Source organism: Neurospora tetraspora, assembly GCF_033439725.1.
Source record: "Neurospora tetraspora strain CBS 560.94 chromosome Unknown B0H65scaffold_6, whole genome shotgun sequence".
Classification (NCBI taxonomy): domain Eukaryota; kingdom Fungi; phylum Ascomycota; class Sordariomycetes; order Sordariales; family Sordariaceae; genus Neurospora; species Neurospora tetraspora.
In genome coordinates, this window is record NW_026944388.1 from 3,515,025 (window position 1) to 3,526,912 (window position 11,888).

Below are 11,888 nucleotides of genomic sequence, written 5' to 3' on the forward strand. Positions count from 1 at the left end.
TTTTCTATGGTGCTTGACCCAGTAGAATATGTTAAAATATTAACGAAGAAAAAAAGGGCCGAAATTTACCAGGATACCTAGGATGCCAATGTGATCACGCCAAGTCACTTTTCAAGTCCATTATGTCTGATTCCAGTTCTCCTCTTCTGAGCAGAAGCCTCCATGTGTTATTACTCGAGGCCAGTCTTAGCCATTCATCTATCAACTCATCGCATCCGGATTATGATCTCCTCAACTGGCCGCGGCTTCTCGTCATCCCTCATCAGAGCAAATGTCTGCTCAACCGGCGGATTGTGGATGCCAGGAACTCCTGGCTGGCAGGGAAGCTGTGGCAGAGAAGCCAGATATGAGGCCTCGTCCCGTTCTTGTCCTCGTCTGACACGACCGCTTTGCTGAGCGACCCACGAGTTCAGACTGCGGAAACGTGCGGGCGAGTCCTCGCTCGACTCGGTATATAGCGTGTCCCTTTGACCCCCTCGCTGCGTTGATAACCCAGAGAATCGGTCCGTATTGCCGTTGGGCGAAGAAGGGTAGGCTATGGCGGCCGGCTGTGGCGGCTGAAGAGTTTGTTCGGGTAGGATGATATCTCCGTCGCCAAAGCCTGATGAGAGCGAGGATATGTCACTCATGCGTTTGCCTCGACCTTCAAATGTGCTGCAGGGTGATAGCAGGTACTTTGGATCATAGTGGCTGACATATTGTATTTGTCTTGTGCCGTTCGAGACCGTAGTCGTCGTAAGTGAATTGTTCTGTGATGGGTTGGTGGAAGTGCTGAGCTGTTGGTGCTGATGAGAGTACATCGTGGCAGATGTCAAGTTACGCGTGTCCACGATATTTGCTGGGTATGCGACGTTTGCAAAAGTCGCATATGGTACGGGGCTTCCGCAGTGCTGATGAACAGGATTGGGTTGCTGATATTGAATCTGAATGCCCGGCGTGTGTGGTTGATAACCCTGTTGCAACAAGTCATCCACCTTTTCGTACGAGCAGACGCTGCCAACACTCTCACTATGCGCAACGGTCTCGGTCCTCTCTGATACCGGAGATGGATGATTCAAGGCCTTGGAACTATCATTCAAGTTTTGCCAATCTCTTCGCTTGAAAATGGCCGTCTTCGGTAAAAGACCAGAGAATATTCCACTACGGGTGCCTCCAGTCTCCTTTGACCGAGGTTGCGTCGCTCTCCTGATTGCCTTCCTGACAGTCCAGATCAGAAAGCATACAAGAACAAAACCACCTGCGGCAGATGTTAGCGATTAGTCTTTGGTTTTCGAGTCGACGAGAGTCAGTACCAATAGAGCCTACTGAGATGAGAACACGCTCATCAGTCTTATCGAAGGTGGTTCCAGTAGCTTCAACTCCGTTATTCTTCGCCGTTTGTGGATCGTTTGCGTTACTACTCGTACTATTGTGCTGTTCACGCACATCTGGAACCCCCGATGACGACGAGGATAGTGCGTCTGATGAACTAGTTATCCAGACCGTGGGAGAAGCCCTGGTCACCCTTACGACCTCAGTCTGTACTTTTATGGATTTCGTGGGATAGATAACAGCTTCTGTCGAAGCAGTGACAGGAATGGGCGTAATCATGGTATCAATGGGCTAGTCTTGCTATCAGTGAGGTGAAAAGTAGGGATAATGTCGAGTGAGAGATGAAGATCTTACCTCAGGAGCAGATATTGCCTGGTCCGGGTAGGTTGCCTGAGGGACATAACTGGTTGTAAAGGATGAAGGAGCCTCGAGTGAAAGTGACCCCATAGAGGTGGCAGAAACGTCTGGCGTAAAAGACGGGGTCGGAGCCTGAGTTGGTTCAGAAACCAGAACGAGCGACGTTTTACCCGGGATTGATAATATCATGATGGTGCTCTCCGGTTTATTAGTAGGTCTAGAACTGCTGTTCTTGCGTCCATCATCCTCCCTGTCCTCTTCCTCTTCCTTTCCGTCTCCTTTGTCCGAAGCATCGCCATCATTGTTTTTGCCATTTCCACTTGTTCTGTTGCCCCTGCAAAAGACATCAAACTTGCCGCACCCTGTCTTCCCGCCCGCTTCATTGTTGTTGTTGGCGTCCCCCTTGCCGTCTTGATTAGTATTCTCCCCTCCATCACCGCCCTTACTTCCCTTACTGGTGGTGTCGTTCCTCTTGCCGCTATGTGTCACCGTGTTTTTGCCCCCATATGTAGTAGTTCTTTGGCGATACGTTGTCTCGGATTGATGAGTTAGCTTCCCGCCATCTGTACGGCCCTTAGCGTCGTGGGTGCCTCCTCCGATCAAAGAATCCCGACTCGTCAAATGACTTTGCTTCGTCTCAACCCGTCTTTTGCTTCCTCTAGGCAGAGAAAATGGTGCCATTCCGCCTCGTCAGGCTGTTCCAGTTCCTGTGAAAGCTAGTCGATGTACGCACGAGCTCGATGCATGGGGAAAGTTCGAAATGCCATCGATGCCCTGGTGATGAGAGTGAGTGATGAACAGCATTCAGGTTGCTCACAAATACAGCATAAAAGACCAAGCAGAAGAAGAGAATATGATAGCCTCTGGATATTAGAATCAGTGGTAACAATCAAAAAGAGATTATGTATATGAGAGAAATGAAGTAGCAGGCCAGCCTGGCTACAGCAGCAAGAGAGAAGAGAAAGAGAAGGAGATGGGCGAGAAGTGTCAGCTAAAGTAGGACAGCGGTGCAATTAGCAACACAATGCAACGATCGAACTCGACTCCTCAAAGAGTCCGTCAACCTTGGCGTTGCCGGCGCATGACAGAAGTAGACTCTTTCGGCCCCGAGCCGCCTCACCCCCTCAACCAGGAGGCCTCGTGGTGACAAGCTATCGGGAAAATGTCTGCTCGACCTCTCTCAAGTCATGGAGTGTACTGCTGTATTTAGCCATGGAGAAACACCGACTTTTCGTCCTTGTTGCCATGACAGCCACCTGTTGCTAGCTGCGGGGGACAAGCTTTGGGATGCCGTCTGCTATCTAGATGACAGAGCTATATCCCAGCAGAGATCCAGATGGAGTCCAGATATCGAGATTGGAAGGGGGGTCAGCTTGGAGATGGATTGGTCGGAGGAGAAACGGTCCAGACCCGAGCAGAGACGGAATGCTACCTGAATGGTAGTAGTGTATGAGATGTGCCGCCTCAGTCGGCAGAGTGCACTAACTGACGTCTCATCCGCCCCGGCAGATATCGTTTCATCTCAGCCTCAGAAGATAGTGGTACTGCTCCAGGGTTCAAAGAGCCTCCACAGGGCAAAGGGAAGGAACAAGGGCAAAGGGCGATCAAACAGACCTTCCCCGGAGTTCATGACTCGAGGCATTTGCGACTTTTGAGTTTCAATCGGGTAAGGCGGGAGGGCATCCACACTTGACAGTCGAAGTACCTTTTCAGTGTGTGACATGTAGACTCGTCATCATGGACCAGACCATTGCTTCTTTAGGCAAAAAGGCAGGGTATCTCTCAACTTCGGAATGGCATCCTCATCATCATCACAAAGATACCGAGAGTCGTCGACTGTCAATCCCGAGATCCCATTCGAGTTCCGTCGTTCCGTCTCTGCCGTCGAGGTTGCAGCAGTGTTTCGCAGAACTTCGGCGTTTGGCCAGGTGGACCATCGAGAGCCCACAGTGGGAGGAGCCCCGTGACACCACTGCACCATGTACATAGCCTGTATGATTGAAATGCCGGGCGGGCGGGAGTGCGGGATTGGGAGTAGGTAGACGTGCCCGTGGCTCCGTGCAGGGGTTGAGGCCGGACCGCATGCTTCAGCTTCTCTCGATTGCGATGTTCGGAGCCCTGCTGGAACGAGAGTAGAAATCGTTATACCCAGACTGTCGTTACTCCAAGTAGTGCCAAGGACGCCAAGGCAGGCTCAGGGCAGGTAGGTTGGTGATGTTTCAAGTCTACCACCTAACGGGTATAACGATCACCATACTAAACTGAGGCCGGATTTTGATCGTAATCCCAATAGCCAATATATCGTTATATTGCTGAAAACTCCATACAAATGGTTCGAAAGGTGGCAGCGGAATTGAACGTTATACCCAGATTATCGTTATACCTCGTATCGTTAATTGCAGACAAGTGCACGACTCGGGCTACCAAGACCGAAACCACCGACGCCAATGCTGAGACGGCATTGCATGTGACATATCCTGGCAGCGCTCGAGGCATCTGTGGCTTTGACATGTGCCTTCACGCCACTCTGTGCATTCTGGCATCCAGTCTGTTTGACATGTTTGACAAGTGGTCAAAACGCAGGGACGACAAGTTCACATCAGCAGTTGGGATGAATGCCATCGAAGCATCGAGTGCCAGAGCCGCAGCGACCACCCTTGTTCCCAAGTGATGGTACCTACCATCACCAAGCGGCCAGACCGTTGCTAGCCAGGTGGGCGATGCTGCCGGTGGCGCTGGCCCCGATAAAACCGCCCCGTCAATGGGATCGATGGTTGTTCATCCCAAAAACCCACAAAACCCGCCAACCTGATAGGGAATAGGGCACTCCTTGCAGAGGGTTTAAGGCCCGATAGAGAGGTCCCACTCGGGCGGGTTCCTTCCATCATGAATCGAAACACAAGACAGCCCGCCCCCCGATCTAGGATCAGTCAGACTCGGAGCCTTTCAGTTGTACAGCAACTTCCTATGGTGACGGGAGGACGGCATGGACGGCGCTGATGGGAGAGGCGGGAGGCGGAAGGATAGGATTAGTAAGAACCAGGAAGAAGAGACGGTCTGGACGGGACGAATCGAGAGACGGAATTTATTTTAACCAGAGCTCAGCTTTGGTCTACTTTTTTTTTTTGGTTTTGGATTCGGTGTAGCTCCAGACGGGTACGCGCATTTTTAGCCCACCTAAGTCAAGATTGAAAAAAAAAGAGAGGCTAAAAAGAGTCACTCCCACTCAGACTCCTATTACAAGGCCGGGCCAAGCAACCAATCCTAGCTGACTCGCTTATCACGCCGCCGTAACCTTTTGCTAGAGCTTCAACTTTTTCTTATCCCCCACCTCCTCTTCAGAATCCTTCCATTTTGCTTACCTTCTCTCCTCTTTCTCACCTAAGCACACCTAATTTCTTATCCTCCCTCCGTGTTCCCTTCCTCCCCTCTCGAGGCCATCTAGGTCGCCAGTCCCATACCGCGTCGTCGCGCTCGTCAATTCGAAAAACGACTAACGACCAACAACCATGGCGTCCACATCCAGAGCTCTGGGCAGGCTTTCGGCCCCCTCCATGGGCGTTGCCCGTCTCCAGACCCAGGCCGTTTCCAGGCTGCTCAGCTCTGCGCCTCGTCGCGCCCTCATCTCCGAGTCCAGGCAGGTTGCTGTCACTCAGCAGATCCGTTGCGCCCACACAGAGACTACTCCTGCTCTTCCCGAGCCCCCCAAGGAGCGTCGCCGGTTCCGGACGTTGAGGTGGCTCTGGAAGGCACCTCTTCTCGCTTCCCTCGCCGGTATCGCCTATGTCGGCTGGGGTGTCTACGAGGAGAGAAACCCTGGTCCTCAGGTTGAGCCTGACCCGTCCAAGAAGACCCTCGTTGTTCTTGGTGAGTTCATAGCCATACGCGCAGCTTTGCGCCATGCGCTTTTCTCTTCCCCATACGAGTTCATACTGACTGACTGATTTTGCTCAGGCACTGGCTGGGGCTCCGTCTCTCTTCTCAAGAAGCTCGACACTGAGCACTACAATGTCATCGTCATCTCGCCCCGCAACTACTTCCTCTTCACCCCCTTGCTCCCGTCATGCACGACCGGTCTGATCGAGCACCGTTCCATCATGGAGCCCATCCGCACCATTCTGCGCCACACCAAGGCCAACGTCAAGTTCTACGAGGCTGAGGCCAGCTCCGTCGATCCCGAGCGCAAGGTCGTCCGCGTCCTCGATACTTCCGAGATCCGCGGCGACGTTATTGAGACCGAGATCCCCTACGACATGCTGGTGGTTGGTGTCGGTGCTGAGAACGCCACCTTCGGCATTCCCGGTGTCCGTGAGCACACCTGCTTCCTCAAGGAGATTGGTGATGCCCAGCGCATTCGCAAGAAGATCATGGACTGCGTCGAGACTGCCGCTTTCAAGGGCCAGTCCCAGGAGGAGATTGACCGTCTTCTGCACATGGTTGTCGTTGGTGGTGGTCCCACTGGTGTCGAGTTCGCTGGCGAGCTCCAGGATTTCTTCGAGGAGGACATCAAGAAGCTCATTCCCGATATTGCTGACCGCTTCCGCGTCACCCTCATCGAGGCTCTTCCCAACGTCCTTCCCAGCTTCTCCAAGCAGCTGATCGAGTACACGGAGAGCACCTTCAAGGAGGAGAAGATTGACATCATGACCAAGACCATGGTCAAGAAGGTCACCGAAAAGACCGTCGAGGCCGAAATCAACAAACCCGATGGTACCCGTGAGAAGATTACTCTCCCCTACGGTCTCCTCGTCTGGGCCACTGGCAACGCCGTGCGCCCCGTCGTCAAGGACCTCATGGACCGCATCCCTGCCCAGAAGGACTCTCGCCGCGGTCTTGCCGTGAACGAGTACCTCGTTGTCCAGGGTACCCGCGATATCTGGGCTGTCGGTGACTGCGCCGTCGCTGGATACGCCCCTACCGCCCAGGTCGCCGCTCAGGAGGGCAACTTCCTGGCTGGTCTCTTCAACAACATGGCTCGCACCGAGGTCCTTGAGCAGCGCGTCCGCGAGCTCAGCGGTTCCCTCAACCTTGAGCCCGGCAACGCCGCCGATATCTCCAAGGAGATTGAGGAGCATGAGCGCCAGCTCCGCCGCATCAAGGACATCAAGCCCTTCCACTACTCTCACCAGGGTTCTCTTGCCTACATTGGAAGCGAGAAGGCCGTCGCTGATGTGAGCTGGTTCAACGGAAACTTTGCCTCCGGCGGCAGCCTTACCTTCCTCTTCTGGAGGAGTGCCTACCTGTCCATGTGCTTCAGCAGTAAGTTTCCCCCAGGAATGTGATAATTTGTTTTAGAAACGGTATAGCTAACATATCCTGCCAGCTCGCAACCGTCTCCTCGTCATCAACGACTGGGTCAAGTCCAAGCTCTTTGGTCGTGACGTTTCTCGCGAGTAAACGACTTGCATCTATAGCATGACTTGGAATTCACTCTCTCCTTCTTGCACGCTCTTTTGGCATGTTTAGCGTGTCTCTTGTATAGCGGGTGCGGACCTGGGGACTTCTTTACCTTTTCTTCTTCTGGAGTCTCGGGCTGCTTTGGTCATAGAAAATGGGGGCTTTTTAGACGGGTTTTTAAAGGGGATTTAGACGAGGGAGCAATGAAATGAACGGGTTCTTTTTGTGTTTTCTTTTGTATGATGCTTCTGCTATTCTTTTCAATATCCTGTATGAAAACATTCGAGTTATTATTGCAGCCCTCACAGCAGTACAGCCTTCTTATCTATTTCTTTTGCCTTGCATCAAGGGCTTTCAAGACATACCTCGGACAAAATTACCTACTTGACCTTTTTGGGGTCAAAACTTGGATAGTACTTAGACCTTATGTCTGAATTGTTACATGTATTGCTAGATTTGGAGTACCGGTAGAGGGTACACGCTTTTTTGGGTCTTGATTTGTAGGAAAGTGAAAATGATCGGGTAGAATAGAAGAAATGACGGGAGTTGGCGATGATGATGCCGGCCCCTGAACTGAGCATGACCAGGGTTAGGGTTACAAGCACTACACATCGCACTTTGCTCCTCACAGGCAATCGACATAATCGTCATTGTCACTTTTTTATCTGACAAGAAACAACATTGAGAGCTGGACTCAACAACCAACCCCTTGAAGCTCATTTTCTCTCTCGAAAAATAGATTTCTTCTTCACGGAGACGGATCCCAAGTGGATTTCTCATTTTCTTTGATACAGCGACATAATGCACGAAATCATCACGCTCCAGCTCGGGCAGCAGAGCAATTATCTAGCAACCCATTTCTGGAATGCCCAGGCAAGCAAACCCATTTATCCCAACTGAAAATCCTAACAGAAACTGACAAGGCTTTCAGGAGTCATACTTCACATATTCCGAGGATCAAGAATCAGCTGTCAACCATGACATCCACTGGCGTCCCGGCATCGGTGCGGATGGTACCGAAACCTACATGCCGCGGACCGTTATCTACGACCTGAAGGGTGGCTTTGGGTCCATGGCGAAGACGAATGCGCTGTACAATGACCTCGAGGAGGGACAGACGCCTCAAGCTTTGTGGTAAGTTGGGCATTACTCTGGGCTTGGTGGACATTTTTTACCAGTTTCTTTCCTTCCTCGACTGGTATCCTCCAGCTCTCATCACCCCCCATCCTCACCTCCGTCCACCTCCTAACTCACCTGCCCTCTTCTCTCACCACAGGAACGGACCAACCGTACTCCAAAAACAGCCCACCATCCCTCAATCCGCCTACCAACAATCCCTCGACGCCGGGCTTGAGCCCCCTCCCCTTTCGACGGATTCGGTCCGCTACTGGTCCGACTTCAACCGCGTCTTCTACCACCCGCGATCCGTCGTCCAGCTGAACGAGTACGAGCTCAACTCGTCCATCATGCCGTTCGAGCGCTACGCCACCGGCGAAGACCTGTTCGCGTCGCTGGACAAGGAGCACGATCTTCTCGATCGGGACCTGCGGCCTTTTATCGAGGAGGCCGACCAGATGCAAGGGATCCAAGTCATGACGGGCCTGGACGACGCCTGGGGCGGGTTCGCGGCAAAATACCTGGAGAGAGTAAGGGACGAGTACGGCAAGACGGCCGTGTTTGTGTGGGGCAACGAGCAGGAGTCGGTGAGGGCGGGGGGATTGAGCAGGGACAAGAGACTGCTGAGATTGGCGAATAAGGCGAGGACGCTGACGGAGGTGTATAAGCATGCGAGCGTTGTTGTGCCGTTTACGGTGCCTGCGACGCTGCCGGGGAGTGTGGCGCTGGATGGGGGCTCGCAGTGGCATAGTACTGCGCTGTTGGTGGCGGCGATGGAGAGCGTCACGCTTCCGTCGAGGCTGAGGGATGCGGCGAATAGAGATACGATGGGGACGCTGGCTGATACGCTTAATGCGATGGGGAAGCAGAATGTGGCTAGTTTGGGGATGAGCTTTGCTCCGCCGCCGACGGAGGAGGAGGAGGAAGGAATGGATTGGACGAATGATCTTAGGCAGAGGCAGTTGGTCAACCAGAAGTCGAGTGGACATGCGGCGGTGCTGGCGAAGGAGAACCCGGAAGGAGTGTTCCTCGACATTAACTTTACTCCGTCCGATCAGTTGGATTATGTCCGTCGTCGTGGCGGTGGCGATGACAACAGACCGAGGGTGTTTAGCCAGGTGCTCACCTCGAGAGGCTATGAGGTTAACGAGCAGGCGCAGGAAGCCAAGGAAGCTGAGGAGGATGAGAGATTCCGCAGGAAGAGCTCGTATGAGCCTGTTACGAGAAGGTTTGTTTTCCTTTCACTTTCTGCTTATTCCGAACCCGCTAACAGATCTCCTCTTGAACAGCTATCACACTTCCCTTCGCTTCCCTCTTCTGGACAGCTTCCCTCAGATCTTCAGAGATGACAATGGTGAGCCGCTGAAGAGAGGAGGAGGCCTCAACGTCACTAGTAGTCTGTCTACGGATGCTTCTGTGTGTAAGAGGCTGAAGCTGTTGGGGACTACGGTCGTTCGGTCGATTGGAATGGAGGACAGGGAGCAGCTTGGAAATGAGTTGGCGGAGATGGCTGATGAGTATCATGAGGGGTGGTCGAGCGGAAGCGATGATGGCGATGATGATTGATAGGTTGATGTAGCAACGAAAAAAATGTTCAATGAACGTCTCGAAGCGGACATGGCAATTACTGTTCAATTTCGTTCGGACGCTCACGCCAGACGTTCCACTACATGGGTATCTAACCATCAGTCCAAACCCAACAACGCCCCGATCAAATCCCCCTCCCCTTCCATCTCCCAAAAATCCATCACCACAACCCCCAACCTCTTCCCCTTCAACCCGTCCGGCCCATCCTGCTTCAACAGCCCCAACAACTTCTCATTCACTCCCCCTTTCACCGTCCCATCTCCACTCCCAGTATTTGCCTTACGGTCCCGCTGCCGTTGCTCTTCCGGACCAAGCGCCATAACCTCCGGCGTAACATTCGGCTCATTCAACACATGTTCTCCCGAAGTAAACGTAATCCACAACCCATCGTCATCACCATCATTCCCGGCAGTACCGGCAGCACCAGCAGCAGCCGCCGCCGCCCTCAAATGCCCCTCCACAGCCTCCCACTTCGCCATCACATTCTCCTCCACGCTCGAATTCATCCCACTCGGCAGGTCATTAGGCTCAAAGTAATCCTCTATGTACGCCGTCTCATTCTTTTTCTTCCCCCCCTCACCTCCCTTACCGTTGTCCTCAAGCTGGTTATAAACTAATTCAAACCCTTTATTATTCTCCGGCCATAGGGCGGGAGAGAAATTAAGTCCTGGCACAGCAAGTTGTTGATCGATAGAAAGATCGGGCAAGTCGAAGCGTTTGAGGAGGACGATTTTGCCGCGGGCGTGGCCGAGTGTCGGAGGCAGGGAGTGTGACGGGTAGATGAACCGGCGGGCGGCGGGGGTGGTGAGGAGGGAGTGAAGAAGACGTTGGACGTGAGGGGTGTTGGAGGCTTTGGAGCGGGTTGGGTGCTATTTTTGGTTTTGTTAGTATGGTAATGGAAAAGGAGAGGGTGAGAGAGGGGGGTAAAATGTGATGATGATGACCCCTTTTGTCTACATATACCCAAAACCAGATATATCCCCCAAAACCACCAGACCGATCACCAAAAGCCAGAGCCAGCATCACCATCAACACCCCCTCCCCCAAAAAATGAAAGAAAAGAAAAAAACTCACCTCATACTGCAAACTAACCATCACCACCTCCCCCTTCCCCCTCCCCTCCAACCACTTATAAAACCCAAACAAAACATCCTCCACCGTCGCCACCTCGCTCAACAAGGCCATCTTATGCCAAAACACAAGTCTCGTCCCCCCATCACCTTTCCCATCCGTACCACCTGTATCCAACGCCGCATACCTCAAATCAAAGAACCTGATCCCGGCCTCCAGCGCCTCCACAATGCTATTCTTCTGACACCGGAACCACTCGGCCGGCAAATAACTAGGATTAGAGGGGATCGAATTCCTCGTCTCGGCAGTAAAGTTCCAGGTTGCGCTGTCGTGGGTTCCCGGGATGGCTCGGAGGTGGGTGAGCGGGAGGGAGTCAGGCAAAGAAGTCATCCATTGGGCGCGACGCTTGGAGGCTGCTGACTTGTTGAAGGAGGCGGGATAGGTGCCGAAGATTTGGCGGCTGTCGCGGAGGATTTTTTGGAGGGCCAGGTCGGCTACTGAGGAGTCTTCTTGTGGTGGTGGTGAGGATGGTGAGGGGTTGCCGGTGGTGAAATCTGGGAGGAGTGAGAAGAAGAGGAGGTGAAGAATCCAGAATAGGACGGCCATGATGCACACGGAGCTGAGGACCGCGCGGTAGGAGGTTGTGGTGGGTAGGAGGCTGCGGAAGCGCTTGAAGCGCCGTGGTGTGGATGGAGATGCGGCTGCCGGTATAGGAAGAGGAGGACTCGGATGAGACAGCGCGGAGATGAGCGGCGAGCGCCCTGGGTTTGATTCCCGGTGCATTATCGCGGCATATCGGATGGGAACTGGAGGTGTAAGGGAGTTTTGGTACCTCAAAGGTGACTCGAGGTACTTCGTGTGAGTTTACACCGCCAAAGTACTTGAGAGGAGGTTGGCTCAGTGAGATGTTGGGTTGAGGATCCCGAGACGGGTGTTACCGTGTAAACATGCGACGATCTACGGGGCAACGGGCAAGCATTGATTGGCTGCTGACATTTGACGTTGACATACTGAGGTGCATATGGCGTTTATGTCGAAGCACAACCCAC

The 11,888-nt window shown here is 53.1% G+C and overlaps 4 protein-coding genes across 4 annotated transcripts; 2 read left to right on the forward strand and 2 right to left on the reverse strand.

Annotated features, from left to right (window-relative positions):
- Window positions 1-206: 206 nt before the first annotated feature.
- Window positions 207-2,349, reverse strand: B0H65DRAFT_430385 (uncharacterized protein; the record flags this gene model as incomplete). The annotated part of the gene is made up of 3 exons (XM_062824878.1): window positions 207-1,092; window positions 1,145-1,197; window positions 1,666-2,349. 3 exons carry the CDS (start codon window positions 2,347-2,349, stop codon window positions 207-209), a joined length of 1,623 nt encoding a protein of 540 aa, XP_062679880.1.
- Window positions 2,350-4,834: 2,485 nt separating this feature from the next.
- B0H65DRAFT_276525 (uncharacterized protein) lies at window positions 4,835-7,255 on the forward strand. Its single transcript, XM_062822817.1, has 3 exons — window positions 4,835-5,535; window positions 5,623-6,927; window positions 6,992-7,255. Exons 1-3 carry the CDS (start codon window positions 5,178-5,180, stop codon window positions 7,063-7,065), a joined length of 1,737 nt encoding a protein of 578 aa, XP_062679881.1. The 5' UTR covers window positions 4,835-5,177; the 3' UTR covers window positions 7,066-7,255.
- A 479-nt stretch (window positions 7,256-7,734) lies between these two features.
- Window positions 7,735-9,846, forward strand: B0H65DRAFT_474038 (tubulin nucleotide-binding domain-like protein). Its single transcript, XM_062827228.1, has 4 exons — window positions 7,735-7,938; window positions 7,997-8,199; window positions 8,342-9,409; window positions 9,471-9,846. The coding sequence occupies exons 1-4, from the start codon at window positions 7,867-7,869 to the stop codon at window positions 9,745-9,747; spliced, it is 1,620 nt and encodes a 539-aa protein (XP_062679882.1). The 5' UTR covers window positions 7,735-7,866; the 3' UTR covers window positions 9,748-9,846.
- Window positions 9,847-9,853: 7 nt separating this feature from the next.
- Window positions 9,854-11,750, reverse strand: B0H65DRAFT_529985 (PLC-like phosphodiesterase). Its single transcript, XM_062828916.1, has 2 exons — window positions 10,843-11,750; window positions 9,854-10,637 (listed from the first exon to the last, which is right to left on the reverse strand). The coding sequence occupies exons 1-2, from the start codon at window positions 11,620-11,622 to the stop codon at window positions 9,867-9,869; spliced, it is 1,551 nt and encodes a 516-aa protein (XP_062679883.1). The 5' UTR covers window positions 11,623-11,750; the 3' UTR covers window positions 9,854-9,866.
- Between the last annotated feature and the right edge of the window lie 138 nt (window positions 11,751-11,888).